We start from the raw sequence: 22,408 nt of genomic DNA, 5'->3' as shown, positions 1-22,408 counted from the left end.
CCTTCATATCACTGTGCAACAATTTCAAACCCCTCGGACACAAAGCAGGACGGAAACACCCAACATAGCGTATTTTGCTCAAAAATCACTTTTTTGTAAATATTCATTCAAGTTTAATTAATTTGTTAACCCAAGATTGAAACATTAGTTAGGTTGGCCAAGAGGTACTTGTACGTAGACTGCAATTCCGGTTTGGTATCAAAGACACAACTCTATCGTGGTTTAAAATCATACCTCAACCATCGCAATCAGTGCGTCAAAGTTGACTCTGCAAACGTCGGCTAGCAGGTATTAGCGTTCCTTCGGGGCTCGGTTTTGGACCCGATTTTTTTATTTTTTGTATGCAGCACCACTATAAGACCTCATCGTCCAACATGTTTTTTTTATCACATGGTGTATGTGTATGATACACCAGATAATACACTGATTTATATTGTATGTAGTACTTGAAACCTGATGAAGTCCAAATTTCTGTCGGGTATGCGCCAACGGAACGAAATTCGCGGCTGGATGAAATTCAATATGCTGATTCTTAACGATGACTAGACGAGGTTGTAAAGTTTTCGTCGCGTCTTAGATAATAATGCCGTAAAACTCTCCAGCCTAAGGATTTGCCAGTCTGATTTGCCAGTCTGCTACAGTTCGCAATCTCGATGTGAAACTTACCCATAACGGTTTGATGTCCGACATGCAGTCACATCTGTAAGAATGTTCTTTATGCATAGGTAGAGTTGACAAGATTCGTCATCTGTAGGACAAACCCACAACAGAAGAGATGGCCAACGCATTTGTCACTTCTCAGCTGATTTACTACAACAGTCTTTATAGTATTGGGAAGTTTCAGCTCAGACGCTTTCAATCACTTCAAAATGTCGCAGCTCGCCTTGTCTCTTGAACTTGTAAAGTCTAACCCGTCACACCTGCCTGACCTGTTCTCATTAATATACACTGGCTAGCTGCCGGTTGAAGCTCGTATTAAATTCAAAATCTTGTTGACGGCCTTTAAAATAGCCATCATATAGATGATGTATTTTGAGCTACACTTTAGACACTTCGAGGGTATATTGCGAGGGCAGATATTCAATCCGAGCGTTTCGCTACCTCCACTGCCGGTCGCTACGTGACCTCCACCTTTGGCAGATGATGCCGCAATGGCTTATCTTAAACGATAAAAAAAACCCGTTAAGTGGAAGAATTGAACTTTTGCTCAAAATTTCCTAAATGAAACTTTAAAGCCTTCTCATTCAAAATCAAGAATAAAAATCGGGGGTCACCGTGCAAATTTTGGTACTAGAGAAACAATAACCCAAGATTTACCGATATTTGAAATTCAAAATGTCTGCCATAACTATGTTAACTCTATGGACAAAAATACAGTTTTCGAAAAACTAAGCCTGTGAAAAGTTTTTTTTACACCAAGAGCTTTAAAATGAACCCACACAAGTGGTATATCAGAAAAGAATTGTATAAGTTTGAGAGTCCAAATATCTGACCCCGAGGCACGTTCTACCTTAATAATACAATAGTCAAGACGCCACAACCGTGAATCCTCTGCCAAGTGCTATTGGTAGTACTTGACTTATCGTCTTGTTGCCAGACAAGTGCAACAAGTAAAACTGTGGCCCTGAGTTAACTTTGGTGATGTAACTGAGGTCAGTGATGACGGCTATCGTGCAGTTCTTAACACTCTCTATGCTGCACTCAGTTTTGCGTCGTCTTCGAGGCATATCTTTAAAATCCAAGAATCACAGAATATCTGGTCAACACTAAATGTGGATCGAAAACGGTCTCATGACAGCATCGTAGTTTCTGACGAGGAATATATACAAACTTGATAACAGAATCAATCTCAGAGAGGGTGATGAGACGATTCCACGTCACATTATGAATAAAATTCAAGTTTGTTGCCAATTATTTTATGCATGTTATGTGTTGTCGTCAGATAAAAAGGTCATGGGTCATATATTATTGATCATTTGACCTTACAGCTGTACCTGCGTGCACATACCAATTGTAATGTTGACAACATTAGATAATCATTATCACTTTATCGACTTACACAACACTGCAGGACACCGCGCCGACAAGGCAACGGCAACACTGGTTCTAAACTCGTTAGTCAGAGTAAACACAATCAAGTATTGCATATAGCGGTCGCTGATTTCATGAAACCATGGGACATTTTCACGTCAAGAAATCAGACTTCACTCTTCGATACCAGGATAGCACAGTCTTCGCCAACTCTAAGGTAATTACAGTGTGTTTTGTCTATCGGTCGTGATGTAAACGAAGATCAGCTGACTCTCAGTACGTAGAAGCATACAGATAAGGCGTTTCCAAACACGCTAATCTAGCTTGAGATGACTTCGTATGAAATCCCGTTTACAGAATCAGTTTCAATGACAAGCCCTTTACAGGATATCAGGATATTTGTAATATATACCCGTGTGTTCTTCGAGATGAAAGGATTTCCAAAGTATCACGATTTAATGACTGACAGTGTACGTTTGTAGATGACACGCCACTCAGAGCGGGTCCGACTACGCAAGAGTCGGTATCAGTGAATGACAATACAAGCCGATCAGAATCGTATTTTAGTGCAATCACAAAAAACTCTTGGTTCCCCCAACTGTGTGACAACAAAACAACTGTCCGGTACTGTCTGACAACAGAAAAGTCACTGAAGATCCCAAACCACAGACTCATATTCTATCAACCCAGCATGCAAAAGCGCTTCAGATGATGACATAGGAGTGACTTTATCTCAGGTTGATTGCAGATACGTAGTCATCCGGCTTATTTATATATTAACAAAAGAAATTGGAGGAATAAACTTGGAGCAACAGAGTAGTGTGATTGCAAAACCAAAATAGATCCAGCATTATAACTACCACATAGAACAATATTAAGGTAGTATGCGCCTCGAAAGAGAAAGACTTAAACTTTTGCTCAAATTTTCTTCAATCTCTTTCAATATCCAAAATAGGAGGCCACCGGTACAAGTTTGGTACAAGAGAAACAAATTATCCACGATTTACCAATGTTTGAAATTTAAAATGGCCTCCATTCCTGTGTTAGCTCTATGAAGAAAAATAAAATTTTGGATTTACGCGAAAAAATTAGCCGGCGAAATTTTTTCTTACACCAAGAGCTTTAAAATGAACCCCCACAAGTGGTATATCAGAAAATAATTGTAAAAGTTTGAGAGTCCGTTATCTATCCCCCGGGGCGCATTCTACCTTGAGTGACAATTGAAAATGTATCAGAAAGTGCCTAATGCTATGGATTTAACATCAATGTTGTTTCGTGACAATGCTGATCGACCGTTGTGTTTTCGCGAAATAATGATAACAATGTTTATTTCTATTATATCATCACGTAATGTCTGAACTGGACTGGATACTTTATCGAAAAGACTGGGAAGAAGAAGAGACTCCACATCGGGGAAAAACTACTTTGGAAGTAATAATTAGAGTCTGTCCTGAACGTTTAGAATAAATGAAATAAAATTACTGAAATTACGAGTACAGTTTTGGAAATATCTTGAAGATTCTTGTATTCATGTCTTCATCCTTATCAGTGGAAGTGTCTACCAACTCTGGTCTTCGTCGTGTACCGTGTTATACTGGCGATGTATTTCCTTGGATGGTGCCTCTACAGTATAATCAGTGGTATCATCACTATTGGAGGGAAATATTTCACTTACCTGACTAGTTGGGGCTTCATGACGGTGACCGCATACCTCGTTACGGCCTCGTCGGCGACATGTTATTTTCAAGTGCAAAGGATGTTGAAAGGTAAGAAAGAAATGTAGCAATTAAAAGAAAGTCATTTGAACGCTTCTTGATTGTTTTTTTTTTCAAAAATGTCACCACAGTTTCATCGTCTTGGTTTTTTTATCATCTTGCAACTACAAATAGATATAGTACCCTTCTTTACTAAAGTTATACCGTTTCATTGACAATATCTTATCGTGACTTTCACGTGAATGACCGTGACATTTAAATAAAAAATTAAGTTCGTTGCATAAATCGGATTTATGGAGCTCGGTCTTGCACCTGACACGGTCCTTATGACCCACACCATTGTGCGACTGACAAAACCGTGTTCAGGACACATAGATTATGCTCGTAGAACTTAAAAACATAGCAATACTCAGCCACGGCTGATAATTTTCAATGAAAGCTGTAATAACGTTTTTTATCTTTTCTTTCTCTCTCTCTCTTCCTTTTCTTTCTTTGGTTTTTTGATAGGGCAAAGCAATGGATCACAACATAGAGACACACCCTGGTATTTCATGTTGTCATGGTTACTTTATAATCTTGCAGCAATCGTGGCACCCATCGTGACTCTCATCTACTGGGCCGCCCTCTATCAGGGATATGGAATAAACGTCTACGATTTTCATTTGCATGCAGTCAATCTCATCGCGATGGCATTAGAGGTCATGATAGCTGCCATGCCTGTCCGATATGTTCACGTGATATATCCCATAATATACGGAACTTGTTACATGGTCTTTACCTTAATATACTGGGGAATCACGGGAAATATCGTTTACAGTATTCTTGATTACTCTGAAAATCCAGGATTAGCAACTGCCACCATATTTGGATGCCTCGCTCTCATTTTGATTTTCCAATTATTGCTGTGGACTGCTTACAAAATGAAGCTCAAATTGAGTCCTTCAGAATGCAGCACAGTTCCTGATATTGACGTCTTGGTTGAAGCTGACACGTTGGGAATTTCCAATCATGGTGACGTGTTTGCCTTTGACTCTCCAGTAATGACTTCTGCGACACAGTGTAACAATGACGGAAACATGAACCGTATCAAATAATCATATGTGTAGCTTGAACAAGCCTCATCTAATTACTCAATGATGTCATCATCTAAATTTCTTCCTTCCTTTCACACAGACAGCAAATTACTCCGAACGATTTACATTTTGTTTGATTATGAGCATTTTCAATTATCATCTGGTTACAGTGTCTAGTCTAATATACCGGCAATTTGCCATCAAAGAAGGTTAACATTTTAGATCACTTGATGACGTGTCGATAATTATACAGCTGCGACGTAAAAATACTTGTCAAACCAGGGAATCGATATTATTTTTCCGTGTAGCAAGAATTTAAACAATTAGCGAGTTAAACATGCTGGAAAAGAATTGCCGGTTACTCAAACGACGTTTGAGTTAGATTTTAATACTCCTGCGCGTCCAGTCTCTCTCTCTCTCTCTCTCTCTCTCTCTCTCTCTCTCTCTCTCTCTCTCTCTCTCTCTGTATAACTGTCTGTCTAGATCTGTCTGTCTGTCTGTCTGTCTGTCTGTCTGTCTGTCTGTATGTATATATGTATGTATGTATGTATGTATGTATGTCAATCTGCTTATATCCGATGTAGAGATGGTTCTTTTACGCTGTCGTATTGCATTTTGTTTCCTGCGGTTCTTCCCTCGTTGATCACCTACTGTAGGTGCAGAAAGACCAACGAAAAACATGTAAAGTAGTTCTCAAAACAGACACTAAATCGCGTACTTTCTGATTAGACACTCCTGCAGCCCCTCGCCGGCGACGCCTTGGTCCATACTAGCGCCCTCGACAGTTGAGCCGAAGCCGGCGTCAAGTTCCGCTACGCTATAACACAAGCCTGGCTATGCACGGCTGGCTCGGTGAGCATCGCTTGTTACATAGAGAAACATTAATAGAGTGGCAACGGGTATTGTTTAAGGCGTGAAGCGGTTACGTAACCCATCCATGTTCGCCTCGCCTCAGGTTGCTCTCGCCTCTCTTTTCCGAAGAGTGCCGACCATAAATCCTTCGGTAATTTTTCTGATTTTCGCCAATGGTTAAGCGAAAGTATGTTCGGCAAAGTTTGTGTTGTTGTTGTTGTGTGCTGCTGAGCGGATTTGACGTGCTGGCGAAAACGGAGTGTTTTGAGCTTCAGGAAAGTGAGTTTTACCGTTTAAAAATTCCTCTCATATTTTTATGAATATATAATGAGTATGATTGAACCAAATTTGAAAGTGTTTTATTGATACTCTCTGGTTTTACTCAATGGTTTACGGTCAGTCATGCCGTCTTTTACACATGCGTCAAGGAAGGACATGTTTATGAAACTGCTGGCGTGTTATGTTTTGATTGGCGTGAAGCAGTGTTTCTGGCCTGAGAGCTCACAAAGTAACTATGGTTTCTACGCGACTGGCGGTACGATGCCATCTCGTCGTATTTTTCGCATAATCTCGTGTAATTATCAACCACAAACAAAGCCTCCAAAAAGTTTAACACCTTTGAATATGAAAAGCCAATAGTCTACCGAGACGACCATGGAACAAAAGGCATGCAAGTGTTGCCACTCTCTCTATGTTCCTCTGTGCTTGTTGGAAGGACCTTTGAGGGCGCATACCTGCGTAGCGAACGTAGGGGCTATGAGAGTCTTTGGCGGCCTATAATTACGGTTGCACATGGTCACTCTTGATGTTTTACACGATTCACCGCACGCAATATCACCAAAACCAAAAAGTTCATTTCAAAATCGTCATAATATGATTTAATTTTCATTCTTTACCTTCACTGACATTTACAATAAGGAGACAAATATCTGTCAGCCCACAGTCAGTAGCTCAAGCTCGAACGGGAGTCGTATGTCTGAAAGTACTTTCTATACATATACAAAGCGCATTTCAATTGGCTTGAAAAAGCGCAATATTATAACGGGATTTCCTGTAGCGTAGGTTCAGCCTGAGATGTAGTGAGGGGAGGATCGCTGAAAAAAGCCGTATTGCGAAAGCATAGTAGAGGATCGATGTACATTTACAATTTAAGTATGACTGGCGGAAAAGTAATTAACTTTTGGTTACAATATCACGATACTCTTTGTTCTACAAAAGTTGATGTGTGGAGTATCATGATATCTGTGCATTTTTAGGTTTCATTCAGAGCTGCCATGTAAAGTTGGAGAAATTGTGTCATAAAAACGTCACACCTTTTGTATATTCACATTTTAAAAAACAAATCTGAAAATATGGTTCTGTTCACGCTAGCCCAAGGAAAGCATGTCGTTCCCCAAGCCTCCAAAGCTAATCAATTATGCTTGTAGACATTCAGTAAATTTTGGGTCCTTTTCAAAGAGAAATGCCGATAGTCTCTGACACTATGACGCAATTGTTACATGTGCGACAGAAGATATCACCCGCAGTCAGAGCTGTATTGTTATTCTGATAGTCCATTGTATAAATTGTGAATCCCACTTTGGTACGAGTATTGAGGTATCACCCTACTCATCGCGTTCACTCCCCTCACGCCGCGCGTTTCACATGAAAACACAAACCATCGCGTTCACTCCACTCAAACATTCACAAATCACAGACTTGAACCAAGTCTAGTAGCAAAACAGTTGTAAACGATCCTAAAAATTGGGCGTAGAGCTCCCGCTAAGGACTTCTGAGCAACAATACGTTCGAATTTTATATCTTACATGCAATATTTGTATATCGATACTAAAAGTGGAGGGTCGCTGCACATATTAGGAATGTTAATTTTCATGTGCTTTGAGGTGAATGTTTACCAATCGATCGAACCTCTACCGCCGCCTTCACTAAATGGTGATGGCACAATAGCATTGCCGTAAGGTCAAAGGTCATGCCACTACTCAGCTCACCTGTGCACGCTCTTTTCCATCTGAACAGTGAGCCGTCGTCTCATGTTCATAAATAAGTCTTTGTTCCGTGATGTCAAACTTCTACTGCCACACACTGCGGTAATAAAGATTAGTGGTAGATCTCAACTTGCAAAGGACTGTTTGTTGGCAGATGCGGTATTTCATTTCATTGTTCATTTAAGTATGCTGAGTGCTGGCTATATCATTCAGGATGGGACCTTTGAGTGTGGAGAAATCGAACTTCAATTTGCACTACGTCACCAACGCGGTCTTTGTAAACGCTAAGGTGAGTTTCAAGTATATCTTATCTGTCGATTAAAATGTTCTTTACTTTTACTACCACGCCGCATTATATAACTGGAGATTGTGTGGCATTCTTGATTATTTTGAGATGGTGTTGGTCTATGGCGATTGAATTTGTTTCGAAGGTAATCCTTCTATTCAATATATAATAGTCGGACATGACTGAAAAGATTACAACCTGACTGTGGATATACATAATGCTTTTCAATTTGTTTATTCTGCTGTACAACGAGTCTTGTGTTTGTTCGTACCTAGTACCACCAACGCCTCCGATAAGTAGGAACTGTGTGAGTGACCTTTCGTCGTGACTCCGACAGACACACGTTACTATCGATTCATCAAAACGAAGATCACATAAAAAGTGATGCGATCAGCGTTTGGTATCTGCTAAAATGTGTGTATCAATCATACACAAGTATGAATTTATAATTAACAAACATATAAATTCAAATGTAGTGGACGACGAGGTTAGGGCTTCAGGTCACGGGTGACTTTGAGGTTACAGACTAAGAACCCCTGGCGATTGATAGCTTCAATTCCCAGGCGATGAAATCATTTTAGAGTTATTGTGTGCTTCTCTGCATGTGTCTGTAGATTGGTGCAATATGAACTGTCACGTATACGGCCAGTACATAGGTTTATCATTTTCTCCTTTCACTTTCTTTCGTTGACATTCGAAAACTGTTAACAGGCGTGATTCGCTTCAATGACCGTCTCGTCTGAAACAACATTCTCTGTTATGTATCAGTGTATACTACTGACTGTGTATCAGTGTACTACTGACTGTGTATCAGTGTACTACTGACTGTGTGTCATTGTACTACTGACTGTGTATCAGTGTACTACTGACTGTGTATCAGTGTACTACTGTGTATCAGTGTACTACTGACTGTGTATCAGTGTACTACTGACTGTGTATCAGTGTACTACTGACTGTGTATCAGTGTACTACTGACTGTGTAAAGGTGTACTACAGACTGTGTATCGGTGTACTATGGCCGATTTGCATAAAGATGGCGATGACGTCATAGCCGCAGTGCATTGTTGTCCTCAGGGGTACAACGCAACGTTGCTAAGGTCAGGAGGGTCGCCATTGTTGTTGTCTCTTTTGACATGTAAATCATGGGTCGGTACGCCTGTGCAGTCGGACACTGTCCCGAAAAGTCGTACCGCCGATCTGAAGGAGTACAATTTTACAAACTGAAGCATCAACCTAAAAGTATACAGAGGATATGGAGAAGAAGAATAATGTTGACAAGATCGACGGTGAAAAGACAGAGTGATTTGAACGACGTTTGCATTTGCAGCCGTCACTTCCATGGAGGTGCGAAAACCAAATTTCACAACATCCCAACGATTTTCCCAAAGAAGTGCGATGACGGTGATATTGTGTGGCCACAAAATGCCAATACACGTCGACGAAGTGTTGTCAGACGAGGGTTGTCGAAGTGGTCACCCCTTTCTGTTAACAATAACAACAACAACGAGACAAGTACAAGTAGTGGGATGTTGACGTTGACGGAGAAGTTGGAGTATTTGAAGCGAAAGGAGCTTACGGAAAATAATGAGGTAAAATTTAGCCATTTCGTCGTGTTTTTTGAGATTTGGCAATACAGTGCATGTAAAACTAGATACTCGAAATAAAAGAAACCGTCGGCATTCCCAGCAAGCCGCAGATCGAGCCAGAGTTCATTTACAAATGGCGTAAAAACTGACCGACACCTGTGCAGCCATGGGGGCTATCTTTTCCACTCTCTAGAATGCAACGCATGGTAGTTACCGGAAAATGAACGGAAAAAAGAGCGTGTGTGCAGTGATATTTCTAGACCTGTAATATAGTTTCTTAGCGTTGGTTGTTGGGAGGGAATCCCATGTTGTTTTGGTAGTCCTGTGCGTCTAGTCTGGGGAATCCCCAGTTGATACAATGTTTTCTTGAGGAGATACACTGTTGCAGCTACAGGTTGCGTCTGTCTGTTATGGCTATTTTTAGCTCACTGTTTATTTTAGTCGTTATATTGACCTTCTTTCAACCTTGTTTCAGCGCAAGAACAGAGGGGAGAAATCACCAAAGTTGTCAACCAAGTTGGCAAGTTTACAAGCCAAGGAAGATAAGGAACCAGATGGGGTAAGACGATGACTATTTGCTGTTTCAAGTATTTCAGATCATCATGTCACAATTAAATGTCAGTGAGTAATATGTGATTGTGAAATGATTTGTATAAGGTCAATTTGGCATGTTGTTACCTGCAATAATTGTAGCCACTGATATGTGCAATGACTTCTTATTGCTGTCCAGTATATTGAAGCTAGGCATTGATCAAAACAGTTTGTTCCAGTAGTAGAACTCTTGTTTGTCCTTGGGTGAAAATACTTTGTGAAAAAATGCCATTGCTAATAGACAAGTGAATTGAAAATTGGAATTTCTAATTCATTAATAGACAGGTTGGTATGTAGTTGATATAAGCTTACCTTCTGAAATAAAACTTACTCCGAATTATGAATAAACATTGGCTGTGAATTAATTTGATATCATTTTTTACAGGTAGCTACAAGTTCTGTTTCTGGGACTAAAACAAAAGCTGCAAACAGATTAGAAGAGTTGCAAAGACAATTACAAGAGGAAAAAGCGAAAAATAAGAGACTTGAACAGCAATTAGAAATTGAACGTTTTGGTTTGAGGAGATTTATGTGTAGCAATGAGGATTTTAAGTTTTACACTGGATTACCAGATTACTTTTGTTTTCTTGCTGTTTTTGATTTTTTAAATACAGATGGGAAATTACATTATTGGGGTTCTAGTTGTAAAGGTAACGCTCCTTCTTATGTTACACCAAGGGGGAAAGAGAGGAGTTTGGCAGCCGTTGATGAGCTATTTCTTACACTGAATAAGCTTCGCCAAGCATACCTTGAAAAAGATCTGGCTCATAGATTTCATGTTTCTGAATCAACAGTTTTCAAAGTATAAAAATAATCATACTGCTAAGGGTCTGGCTGGCATTTTACCACATGGACCAGTAGCCTTCATATCTGATTTATATGCTGGGTCAGTTTCAGACAAAGAGCTAACTGAGAAATGTGGCTTGGTGGAGAAATTTTCTGAATTAACTGGTGTACATGTAATGGCTGACAAAGTTTTGAAGTACAAGAGTTGTTTGATTCTGTTGGTGTACGTGTAAACCACCCTCCTTTTTTAAGAGGATGTAGTCAGATGACCATCAGTCAAGAAACTGAAACACGAAGAATTGCTCGTCTGAGAATTCATGTTGAAAGAGCCATCGAGAGAGTTAAAATTTTAGAATATTGCAAATGACAATTCCAATCACTTTATGTAGACAATTAAATGAAATATGGCATGTTGTTGTCACCTGACAAATTTTCTACCGCCTCTCATTGATGATCGTAGTGACTAAGGTAAATGACGTCATTCCTGTGTCAGCAAGGTGTCTAAATTCTAAATTGATATTTACAATAATACACATTTACATTTATGTAATAATTCAATAATTTATTGCAATTTATATATAAAGAATTTGAACATGAATTATTTATTTATTAAAATTGTATTTATCATATAATAAATAGTATTTACATAGTTTTCAACCTTAAATATAAATAATAACTAAATATTTACTACTAAATTTGAGTGTATGGGTCATTTGTTACCATAGACTAGCTTATTTCTGAATTTCTCTTTTCTATAATAATTTTGCATTTATGGTAAAAAGCAGTTTGCACTGTTGTATGATGGTAAAAATGTGATGTCTGTTTAGTGGTCACCATTATATGACAAAATTGAATGATGTCAGTTCAATTTTAAAAACTTTGAATGCATCCAAAGTATACAGATAATTCTGAAATATAACATGGATCAGCACTGATAGATTTTCACACTTTACTCATCAGTATCCCTTGTGGCCAATGCAGGCAAAATATAGGTAAAATAAAATTCCCCCAAAGTTGGCAGCATTTCCCCCCACAAAAATGGATCTTTGTGAATCCTCTCAACAGCAAAACCACATGGTGACCACACAACTAAATCACACCAATCTAGCCCACATACATAAAGCTGGCCCTGTATCTGGTAATAATATTTATGATTTCTTCTCAATTTAAGCTTACTGTTGGGAAGTCAAAGAAAGTATCAGGCATTTTGGAAGCTTCTTCTGGTGTATATTTTGCATATTTTGACAAGGACTTGACTTCCACACAACCATGTTGGGCAATGTTAGCAATACCTGCTTGTTTAATAGTGACAAATCTATCCAAAGATGCACCAAGGAAAGGATAATTTGGATTGACAACTAATCCCATCTCTTTTGTTGTTACTATGTAGCCATTTTTTTCTACATCTTGTATATACTGTGCTAATGCAATACTCTCACTTTGTAGGCCCCATTTGGTATGTTTATTAGAAAAATTCTTTGGATTAATTATTCTATCAACTAAAATATCAGGGGAAATTTTTGCCTACATACAACCTCTTTAAATTTACTGGCTGTGATTCTAAATTACGATATGCATGCCATTTTGGATTTCTATACTGACCCTGTGTTGACATTTCTATTGCATGTGACTCATCAATACTGCTGATGTTTACTTTGGATTCATAAAAATCAAATTCATTTTCATCAACATTAAAAACTAAAGGTTGACTGCTAAAGTGGACATTTGTACCTGACTTCACACCAGTATCACCAGAATTATCATCTGTATTTCCTTGCAAAACACCTGTCACTGTGCATGATTTGTCAACCTGAACTTGGTGTGTATTATGACTGGGAGGCTCACAATTATTAGAGTACAATATCTCAACAAGATGGGTGGATCTTGCACAGGCACTTAAAAAGTCTGCAAGTTTTTGAACTTTGTCCTTTGTCACAGTTTTCTCTTCTGTTGGGCATGCGTTGTAATCATCTTTTCTTTTCCGAGGTCGGTATATTTTATCTGAATTGCAGTCTCGTTCATAGTCATACTTTATCCAATCAATTGAGTCAAATTTGACAGCTGTGTTGCCATAAACACTAGGGTGGTGGTGGGTTTGTAATTTCTCAGTGCTTGTTGTAGTTTCAGGTATCTCATTCAAACCACATCTTTGAAAATCCATAACAGAAAAAACAGTGGCAGCCACATGTTTACAATACCCACCCACACCTGCCTTACAAACACATTTACCACCTAGTATTTTACCGGTGTCCTTATGAACTATAATTAAGGTGGAGTACTGTTTACTTAGAGGCACTGGTTTGTCAGTCTTTGCATATGACTTAACAACCATTGACTTTATAAGTAGAGCTGTTTGGTCTTCACTGTCATGTAAGAAAATGTCCTGACATGGTTACTTTTGTAAAGTTCCACCCACTGTCCCTGTGTTTCCTAGCTGTACTGAGGCAGTTGTCACACTTGGAAATAAAATAATCAAAAATGCTGCTATCTGTGAGGTCAGGAAGACTACTCAGATTCCTGGTCCATCCACCTGCTGGAGGGTATGTCAGCAAAGACTCCACAGTGTTTGTTGAGACTGGTACATGGTTCCCTTCAGTACTATGTTCTCCATCAGGATCAAATAGGTATTGGTCATCCCATCCATGACCAATATACAGGTACACCCTATGACAATAGAAAACACAGTATGAGTTCAATTATAATTAGTTGATTGGGTGAAAAATTGAAATATTTGAAATTATTTACTGCATAAGGGCCTGGATAGAATTAACCATGGTAGGGCTGGTGCTTTTGAAATTTTAAAAGTAGTGACTCTCCCTCCCCCAAGTTCTTACACTAAGAAAAGGTCCTCCCTGAACACTGTTCATGAAAAATGGTGAACTCCAATGTGTCTCTATTAGTGCTACTTACACCAAACTTCAATCACACACCAACTATATTACTATTATTATTATTATTATTGTTATTGAGTACTATTAAATACAATGCATTGTTAATCATTCTGTGAGAAAATTTTAAATAAGGAGTACATAGAAGATATGAAAAGTATGCATGCTAACAAAATGCTGTGATTTGGTGGTGTTTTAATATAAAATATTTGTATTCCAATCATAATTATTTATTATTCTAATGCATTTTAGAGTGTATGAAGTTATTATCATCCTAGCAGGTTTACAAAAATATGTTAACAAAATGCGATTCTGTGGCTTTTCTATTATTTAAACTGTATGTTAGGTATTGTGATGAAAGTAATAGTAAGAGTCAAGGGGGTTTCCCTATTTACCTTGGGAAATATTGAAATATTCTAACAGAAATATGGTTTTGTACAGTCCGTTCATGAAAAATGGTGAAATGGTGAATCTCCACTAAATAATAAATGCTTGCACAAAATTTAGTAACCCCCTAAATGCTTGCATGAAGGATAGTGACCATCTTCCAAATCGCACCAGCCAAATCCCCCCCCCGGTTAATTCTGTCCGTGCCCTATAAGGTCATTTAAATGTCAGGGAATCCCTGGACTCATTGACGGAAAGGTGGAATACACATACTCATTTTACAGTTGGACGCTTGTCACACCACCACTACCAACTATCATCGCTCCTCACTATAGTCTCTGTAGGATTATATTGTCATGGCAGTGATGTGGAGAGCACCAAACGTCTAAATATAAAAGAGCCCGTTCCACTTTCCACCACGCACCATGGCCATTGAGTGCGCAATTTCTACCGTGCATGATGACGCGACATTTACGGAAATTACAGATTTCTGTTGAGATACCACTGCCAAAGATGCATTACATGTAATACTGGACGTGACCAATGTCTGTCTTTGATAAACAGAAAGAAATACTTAGCTTCAATGAGTCTGCATAGCTTCGTAATCCAGACATTACACTCTGACTCAGACTAGTGACTTGGCTAACCAAGTTATCAATGAAAGACCAAACTGAAAGCATATCACTAGCGGTATAAAGCAACATATTTGGTATCCGATGCCAGTCGTTTCGATGATATCCTGGTTTAAGGCGGATATTTCCGAAAATTCAAACTAGCTACGAAATCAAGACGAAGTGGAGACACTGCATTGTCGCCATTTTATAAGTTTTTCGGACATGCGCCGTCGTCGGCGGAAAGTTTCTATGGCTCTTCCAATATGCAAACACATCCTCACTTTTCACGTTCAATTATACTTCGTACTATTATGCAGTTGGATTCAGTGATGGGAGGGAGTATGGTATTTTCATCGATACTACACACAAAGTCGTGACGTTACGAAGGTTCGCGTCAGTGTAGTTATCTATCTGCGGATCCTGACTGCTTGTTGCCGCTTGCAAGTCTCTATCGCAACGTATTTCACCGTGCCGACTTAGTCAGCAAATGCACATAGATCCATAATAGTTATCGTACCTATTAGGTTTTTTGTCGTTGAATAAATAGATTTAGGAAATTTGATGTTTCCTTACTATTTGAAAAAAATTCTGTTCATATTTCTTTAGCGACGAATCGCTCTTTGCTTTTATTGAACCACACGTACACGGGACTCCAAAAGCTGCAAGTTGTAAAAATCAACTTTTATGAAATTTTAATTACCTTTCAACAAGTTCTCGCTTGTTCCCTCGTAGACTTGCACCTTTCCTGCATCTGAGCCACCTCTTCAATTCTGGAATGGTCAATTCTTCAGGTTTGCGACCATTTAAGTTTGTACCAGGGATTGCAGACGACATGTTTGCTTATGAATATGTATGTAAAAGTTTACAAATGGCTACCCTAGCAACGCCTTGTACCCCTGAGGACAACAATGCATTGCGGCCGTGACGTCATCGCCATCTTTATGCAAATCGGCCATTGACTGTGTATCAGTGTACTACTGACTGTGTATCAGTGTACTACTGACTGTGTATCAGTGTACTACTGACCGTGTATCAGTGTACTACTGACTGTGTATCAGTGTACTAGTGACTGTGTATCAGTGTACTACTGACTGTGTATCAGTATGCATCCTCCCTCCCACTTCGTGTCGGGCGATACGCTGCGCCAATGTCCTCGTGAATCCTTTGCGGTATTTTTGTAATAACCTCATAGTACTATATCATGTTTTCTTATTATTGAATACCATTCGATGCTAATTTTTAGCGGCAAAGCACAAGTAGGATTTTGAATCAACTGCGAAAATAAAAGTACAGTTTACCTTTTTGGAAATGGTTTCTCAGTGCCATAAGTCCCCACAAGAAAACAATGCTAACACTGAAAGGTCAAAATCGGTGAAAAGTTTTGCTTTAACAAACAGCGACATGAAACGACATTTTTTGTATGACTTGAACTGTTACGTGTTCGTGAAGTTGCCCATAATTTGTTTTAAAATTCACATAAATTTTCCATGGCGTCATACAATCTAGGACCAATTACTAAGCGTTTCTTCTCATTGACTGTAATGGACAATCATATATAACAAATGAAATTTAAAAATTAGACAAAAAAAATAGACATTAACATCTTTAGTTGACGATATGTGAACTTCTCCTTAGTATCCTATACGTAGTACAAAGCAGCGTGGGTGTTTTAACATCGCCTCGAAATACAATATCAGTCTTTAAGAAACTTGTCTCTTTGTATTCTGGTTTGAGATTTTAGAAGAGTCTGGTGAAAAGAGAGAGTTATCTGAGAAATCAACAAAATGAGTGTTTTTGTCTGACCAAATGAAACCCATCAACAAATGCTTGCCTTGGATAAAACTGAAAATATATCAGTGACACTTATTGTTTTCAAGGTAGGTTTAATAAATGGGTATATCATTACGTAAATGCTTTCATAATAGATGCACACTGTGCAGTTGAGTAGAGTTAGTTTGTGTAAGGCAATCAGAATGCTCGCATTCACGTCATAGAAACCGGTGCATCAATAAGGAAAGTTCCGATTACACTAAGCCAGACAAAAGACTGTGGATTGTTGACTATGAGGTGACTCATTTGTTGATGTTTGTTGATATAGTAATACGTTACTCAGTTAAATGGCAACAGAGGTCATAGGTCATAATATTGATGACCTTTCACCTGTGAGTGTCTGTACATGTGTGTCAACACATAGGCTGAATGCTTTGATTTATAACCCTTATAGTGTAACGTCATACGTTTACGATGCTGCAGTATACATCGCGGTAGCCGAGGAACTTGTAGACTTACGACTTGCTGGCAGAGACATTGGAACAGTACCGGACGATAACTTTTTTCGGTATTGCCGAAGATGGGTTGTATTAAGGTCAAGAAGTCGGACTTCAATCTGCTTTACGATGACAATACAGTCTTTATAAATTCACAGGTGAGCCTCAGTATCGTTTTTTTTTTGTACTGAGTCGTCGCAATGGAACGATTATGTGGTCATTTTACATGACATGACATGACATGTCGTCAATACAGGTGAGACTTGTTCAAACAGTCATGCTTGTCTCGAAATAACGCCGTGTTAACCCACCTGTTCAATACGACGACACCGCTAAAAAGACCGTTACTTTATGTTTTTCGAATTTATGAGTGCACAAGTCAAGACGATATTTGTTAATACTTGGCAGCTACACGCATGTCAATTCAATAATAGAACTACATGTACCTATACTGTACATAACGACCATATGGAACTGAGTACAACTGAACTAAGGGTGGGAGTTTGTTCTTAGCAATTAAGATATTGCTATACTTTAACCATAACCAACGGTAGTGATATATACAAGAATTAGATCAGCGTTCAGGTGTTGCTGTCACACTTGCTAACGTTCTTGAACCAAAAAAAAATCGACCATCGTTTATCTCAAGCAAACATATAAAAATGTCATCTGTCGTGTTTGGGGTTAAAGTTGTCTAGAAAACAATAAAAATCAAAGCCGTTGACCTCGAAATATTAAGGAATGAAGTAGAAAGAGAACATGAACGTTTAAAACTGACCAAACTTCGATTATGTTCACTTTGCTGAGGTGCGACAATAAAATCATTATGCATTGGCAGGTAACATCGCCATTAGCCCATATGGGCAATGCAAACTTGCATAAAGTGTGATTATGTAATCTCTGCAAATAGTTAACAAATTAAGTTTACTTATGGAATGTTTTCTTTCTCAAATATACAATATTCAGAGTAAATGCTGGAAACAGACAGCATGACTGATACCATGCTTTAACTTAGAACACATCACAAAGATACATTTCTGCAGTATTTTCTCGCCTTTTTTGTCTTTTGCCCGGTCCCATATCCGTCAACTCTACGTATACATAACTAACTATGCCAACAAACTGCGGGTTAAAATGAACACTAGGGGAACTCAAACATTTGCTTGTCGGCCGTCTGGAACATCCTTGATATAAACAAACAAGCAAAGAATAGGCAACTGATAAATAAATAAATAAATAAATAAATAAATAAATAAATAAATAAATAAATAAATAAATAAATAAATAAAGAATAATTTATTTCAGAAAACTACCAAAGTATTGTTATATTTTGCCTGTAAAAAACTTAATGAACTATGACGTGGAGAAGATTTCATTATGCAAATGTTAATAAGCCGTGGAATAGATAAAATTTATGTCATTCTCGTTAACCCTTTGAAATGATGCTGTATTGAATTTTTTTCCATCAAGATTTATGTGCAACATTTGACCGATTTTTATGAATTTTTCTGTAATTATTTCATAGTTTTCGACCAAACGGACATTGCTTTTCATTGGCTACAGTTTTTGACCAAAAAGTTCTGGGAAAATGCGAAAAAAATTGTTGGCGTTAGTCTTGAAAGGCAGCCAAAATTGGCATTTGGCACTCAAAGGATTAATCCGGGCATACAACAATAAACGCTTTAAGTTTGGCAGGCTTAAGAGTGTGTTGGCATTCCAAGATATATGAGCTAAAAATATTAATCAAGCGAGAGAGAGAGAGAGAGATTATGTTGCCCTAAAATATAACTTTGAATGTTTTCATTGGAATCAGGGACAACCTTAAATGAGTCTATATAATATTATATTTCTTCACATTTATCAGTGGAAGTGTCTACCAACTCTGGTCTTCGTCTTGTATCGTGTTATCCTGGCGCTGTATTTCATTGGATGGTGTCTCTACAGTATGATCAGTAGTATCATAGGTAGCGGAGGGAAGTATTTTACTTATCTAACCAACTGGGGCTTCATGACCATCACTGCATACCTCGTTACAGCTTCGTCCACGACCATTTATTTTCACGCAAATAAGAAGTTCAAAGGTGAGCGAGAATGTTTTCTCTATAAAACGCCGAGTGATGAGTGAAGCTACATGCATGTTAGACTTGGTTCAAGTATGTGATTTGTGAATGTCCGGAGTTCGGTGAACGCGATGATTTGTGTTCTGTTTTCATGTGAAACGCGTGAGTGGGGTGAACGCGATTAGTGGGGTGAACGCTATACAGGGGAGTTTCTCCCGGAATCCGGCAGAAACTAACTCACTACTGCGCAGACTCACCGGGTAACGCGTTCAATCGCCAGGAAAACCTGGCCTGCCAAATTCAAAATAGATTTGTATGAAATAGGAGAGACACAAGAAAAATTAGTACAAATGATTTTTTTATTTTAGAAATTCGCGGACTTGAACCAAGTCTACAATGTGTCAAACTAATGAAAAAAGTTTCCTGCCATCATTATGCCATCGATTAAGAAGCAACATATCCTCGACCATTGTCCGTTTTGTGAACTTCTTGCCTGACCTACATACATTTCTTGCATCATAATTACATTGTGCCAGATTATCTAATAAACTGGAAAATATCGATTAAAATGTGATTTATGCGATCGCGCGGACAGCAAAAACGCATTAGTTCTAAGGCGTTCCCATTTAATTTGGTATCGACGCAGTCTTTGAAATGTCAAAATTCTCCAGAATGGCCATATATAATGCTAAATGGATTCAAAGTCTGTTTTAGAGATAAAATGAGGTTTACCTGATATTAAATCGGATATCGGAACAGATTGAATTTTCAGGCTGATTCCCGGTAGGTTCTGACCGGCCTCATAAATATTGTTTTTGCTTTTGGTTAGTCAAAAGGTTTGTACCGTTAGCTCGCTCAGAACCGTTGATATCTTGATTAGGGTCTTCACGATTGCCTCCTTCTATAATCCCTCCGGCAAAAAGCTGTCACACTCTACCTCCAGTATATATTTTTCACGCCACAAAAACACAAAGAAAACGAACATTTAAGTAATTTGTGATGTCTCATAATTAAAGTAGTGGATTTTGGTGAATTTGGATACCTAACTTCAGGTGCCGAGGCATTTTGAATTCTTGTCGAGGGAAAGATGGATCGACCAGAACCGGTGTGGGCGATTAAATAGTGTCACGGTCAGTGTGCCATGATTACTGTAGCTACAGTCCCCGGCTACAGTCTCGCACTTTTAATGTTGAGTTTCCAGGTTTCTATTTTATATTCCATCAATGTTTCTTTCTGGAATCGAGACGTTAAAGACAAACGCAAAAGCATACAAATGATGATAAGAATTGTCGAAAATCAAATACAGCCCATCGACTTCTCATCCTATCCTATTTTAATTGATATAATGCAAGAAAATCGTTGTAAGAGGCCTTATCTTACTTTCTGCAAAGCGTATAAATTTGACTCAGGGGTCATGTGATCCAATTACTGTTTGTAATACAGAGAAGCTTATCCGCAACAGAGAAATCACGGTTGCTGGTGACAACGACAGAACGGTGATATATGTACTTCCATGAAGAGTAATTTATTTATCGTCTTCCCGGCCAAGGTGCACGTAAGGAAAGGTTAGCGATGTGGAATCGTCTTCAGAGGGTCACTTCGTCATTTGTAAGGATTGCAACGAAATTTATATCTTTTTGACCATGACGGCCATATTTTACAACGGCCTCTCCATATAATGCATGACGCAAATTTTCATTTCCCTTAAGACATGCTTGCCCGAAAAAAGGTCGACCCATCATAAAACAAAACAACTAAACAACAACACCGACTCCCCTTGTAATTTCTGTCCAGTCCCAAAACATGAAAATCAAGTTCATTTCGTATCTGTGGTTTCAATGACATCATCTTTTTCTCCTGTTTTTCATCAAACACTATAGGACAAAAAGACGGATCGAAGAATAGACACACACCCTGGTATTTCATGTTGTCATGGTTACTGTATAATATTTCCGCAATCGTGGCACCCGTCGTGACTCTCATCTACTGGGCCGCCCTCTATCAGGGATATGGAATAGAGGTACACGACTTTCACGTCCACGCTGTCAACTTCATTGCCATGGCATTAGAGGTCGCTGTATCTGCAATGCCGGTCCGATATGTTCACGTAATATACCCTTTAATATATGGAATCTGTTACATGACCTTTACCCTGATTTACTGGGGAATCACGGGAAACGTCGTTTACGCGATTCTTGATTATTCTGATAACCCAGGATTGGCAACTGCATCAATATTTGGATGCTTTTTCCTCATATTGATTTTCCAACTGTTGCTATGGGCCGTGTTCAAACTGAAACTGAAATTAAGTACATCGGAAAGAAACACAGTCTCTGATGTTGCTGTGACGGTTGAGACAGATACATGGGAAGATTCCAGCGGAAAGTCTGGATTTGAAAATCCACTGATGACAACGGCAACGCAGTGTGATATGGAAGATGAAAACATGAACGCTACAAAACAACAAAGACTCTAAAGATGATCAGTGTCACAGTATCTACCAAATGACCAGCTTCGGGTTTGTCGGTTTTGGTTATAGAATCAACTATCCTTTAATCTGAAATTATGACGATATATCGATTCCAGCGAATTGATTGTCCTTACATAGTCATGAATGAGTTGAATGTGCCCTTTATTATACTCAGAAATATGCAGTGTCGGATGCAGTCTCACACATTTTATCGCAGTCCCTCTATGTGCTGGAAAGACGGTCACGTGATTGTACGATGTGCTTCACTTAATATGGTGACGAGTATATATATTCTCTTCAATTCAAATTATTCCTATGACCTCGTCCCTCCATGCGACATGAACTTGTTTAGCCATAGTACGCAACAGTAGTCTGTTATCGGCGACCAGCCATATACAAAGACATTTTAAGAAATTAGCGCAGCATGACTTTTTGTGAAAATAACAACAGTGCCAAAGTTGGTAGAGCCATCTTCTTGAATAATTGTCAACTCAGGCAAATTTTTGAAAGAACATGGTGTGCTTTTCAACAATATTCGAGAAATAAACATTTTTCGAAAACATCAGAAGCTGATGTGATTCAGGTATGTGGTAGTGTATACTCGATGATTCAATGATAAAGAAATGAGATCATTTTCTGGTTTTCTGTCACCGACAATACGCTATGTGAGCATGTTCGGTAAACCTGCCACTAATACAATGGTCAAGATCCAACGGTCAATCTTTGAACTAGATTTGGTTAAAAGGGTGAATAAAATATACGTCTCGATTGCCTTTCATGTTTACTTTTACATCTCACGCAAACTGTGTGAGTTCAA

At 38.6% G+C, this 22,408-nt stretch overlaps 3 protein-coding genes across 4 annotated transcripts; all 3 read left to right on the top strand.

The window, feature by feature from the left end:
- Nucleotides 1-2,060: 2,060 nt before the first annotated feature.
- On the top strand, nucleotides 2,061-5,144 carry LOC139146083 (protein rolling stone-like). Its single transcript, XM_070717528.1, has 3 exons — nucleotides 2,061-2,248; nucleotides 3,581-3,797; nucleotides 4,254-5,144. The coding sequence occupies exons 1-3, from the start codon at nucleotides 2,174-2,176 to the stop codon at nucleotides 4,838-4,840; spliced, it is 879 nt and encodes a 292-aa protein (XP_070573629.1). The 5' UTR covers nucleotides 2,061-2,173; the 3' UTR covers nucleotides 4,841-5,144.
- A 2,566-nt stretch (nucleotides 5,145-7,710) lies between these two features.
- Nucleotides 7,711-22,159, top strand: LOC139144710 (protein rolling stone-like). 2 transcript variants are annotated; one of them, XM_070715434.1, is made up of 4 exons: nucleotides 7,711-7,945; nucleotides 17,019-17,219; nucleotides 18,926-19,142; nucleotides 21,002-22,159. In XM_070715434.1, exons 2-4 carry the CDS (start codon nucleotides 17,145-17,147, stop codon nucleotides 21,595-21,597), a joined length of 888 nt encoding a protein of 295 aa, XP_070571535.1. In that variant the 5' UTR covers nucleotides 7,711-7,945; nucleotides 17,019-17,144; the 3' UTR covers nucleotides 21,598-22,159. The 2 variants fall into 2 exon arrangements, with proteins under 2 accessions (XP_070571535.1, XP_070571534.1); XM_070715433.1 differs by lacking the exon at nucleotides 7,711-7,945 and adding an exon at nucleotides 16,511-16,671.
- Nucleotides 8,986-11,287, top strand: LOC139144703 (uncharacterized). Its single transcript, XM_070715428.1, has 3 exons — nucleotides 8,986-9,531; nucleotides 10,004-10,087; nucleotides 10,505-11,287. Exons 1-3 carry the CDS (start codon nucleotides 9,085-9,087, stop codon nucleotides 10,925-10,927), a joined length of 954 nt encoding a protein of 317 aa, XP_070571529.1. The 5' UTR covers nucleotides 8,986-9,084; the 3' UTR covers nucleotides 10,928-11,287.
- Nucleotides 22,160-22,408: the final 249 nt, after the last annotated feature.

The sequence above is a fragment of the Ptychodera flava genome, chromosome 12 (assembly GCF_041260155.1).
Source record: "Ptychodera flava strain L36383 chromosome 12, AS_Pfla_20210202, whole genome shotgun sequence".
Lineage (NCBI taxonomy): Eukaryota > Metazoa > Hemichordata > Enteropneusta > Ptychoderidae > Ptychodera > Ptychodera flava.
The sequence above is the reverse complement of the archived record's forward strand: the minus strand, read 5'-3'. Positions and strand labels throughout refer to the sequence as shown.

Bases quoted from the DNA above. Each gene is read 5' to 3' on its own strand.
- LOC139146083 (XM_070717528.1), top strand. From the start codon at position 2,174: ATGGGACATTTTCACGTCAAGAAATCAGACTTCACTCTTCGATACCAG. The intron at 2,249-3,580 runs GTAATTACAGTG...CATCCTTATCAG, and splicing joins CAGTCTTCGCCAACTCTAAG to TGGAAGTGTCTACCAACTCT. The intron at 3,798-4,253 runs GTAAGAAAGAAA...GTTTTTTGATAG, and splicing joins AGTGCAAAGGATGTTGAAAG to GGCAAAGCAATGGATCACAA.
- LOC139144710 (XM_070715434.1), top strand. From the start codon at position 17,145: ATGGGTTGTATTAAGGTCAAGAAGTCGGACTTCAATCTGCTTTACGAT. The intron at 17,220-18,925 runs GTGAGCCTCAGT...CACATTTATCAG, and splicing joins CAGTCTTTATAAATTCACAG to TGGAAGTGTCTACCAACTCT. The intron at 19,143-21,001 runs GTGAGCGAGAAT...CAAACACTATAG, and splicing joins CGCAAATAAGAAGTTCAAAG to GACAAAAAGACGGATCGAAG.
- LOC139144703 (XM_070715428.1), top strand. From the start codon at position 9,085: ATGGGTCGGTACGCCTGTGCAGTCGGACACTGTCCCGAAAAGTCGTAC. The intron at 9,532-10,003 runs GTAAAATTTAGC...ACCTTGTTTCAG, and splicing joins AGCTTACGGAAAATAATGAG to CGCAAGAACAGAGGGGAGAA. The intron at 10,088-10,504 runs GTAAGACGATGA...CATTTTTTACAG, and splicing joins AAGATAAGGAACCAGATGGG to GTAGCTACAAGTTCTGTTTC.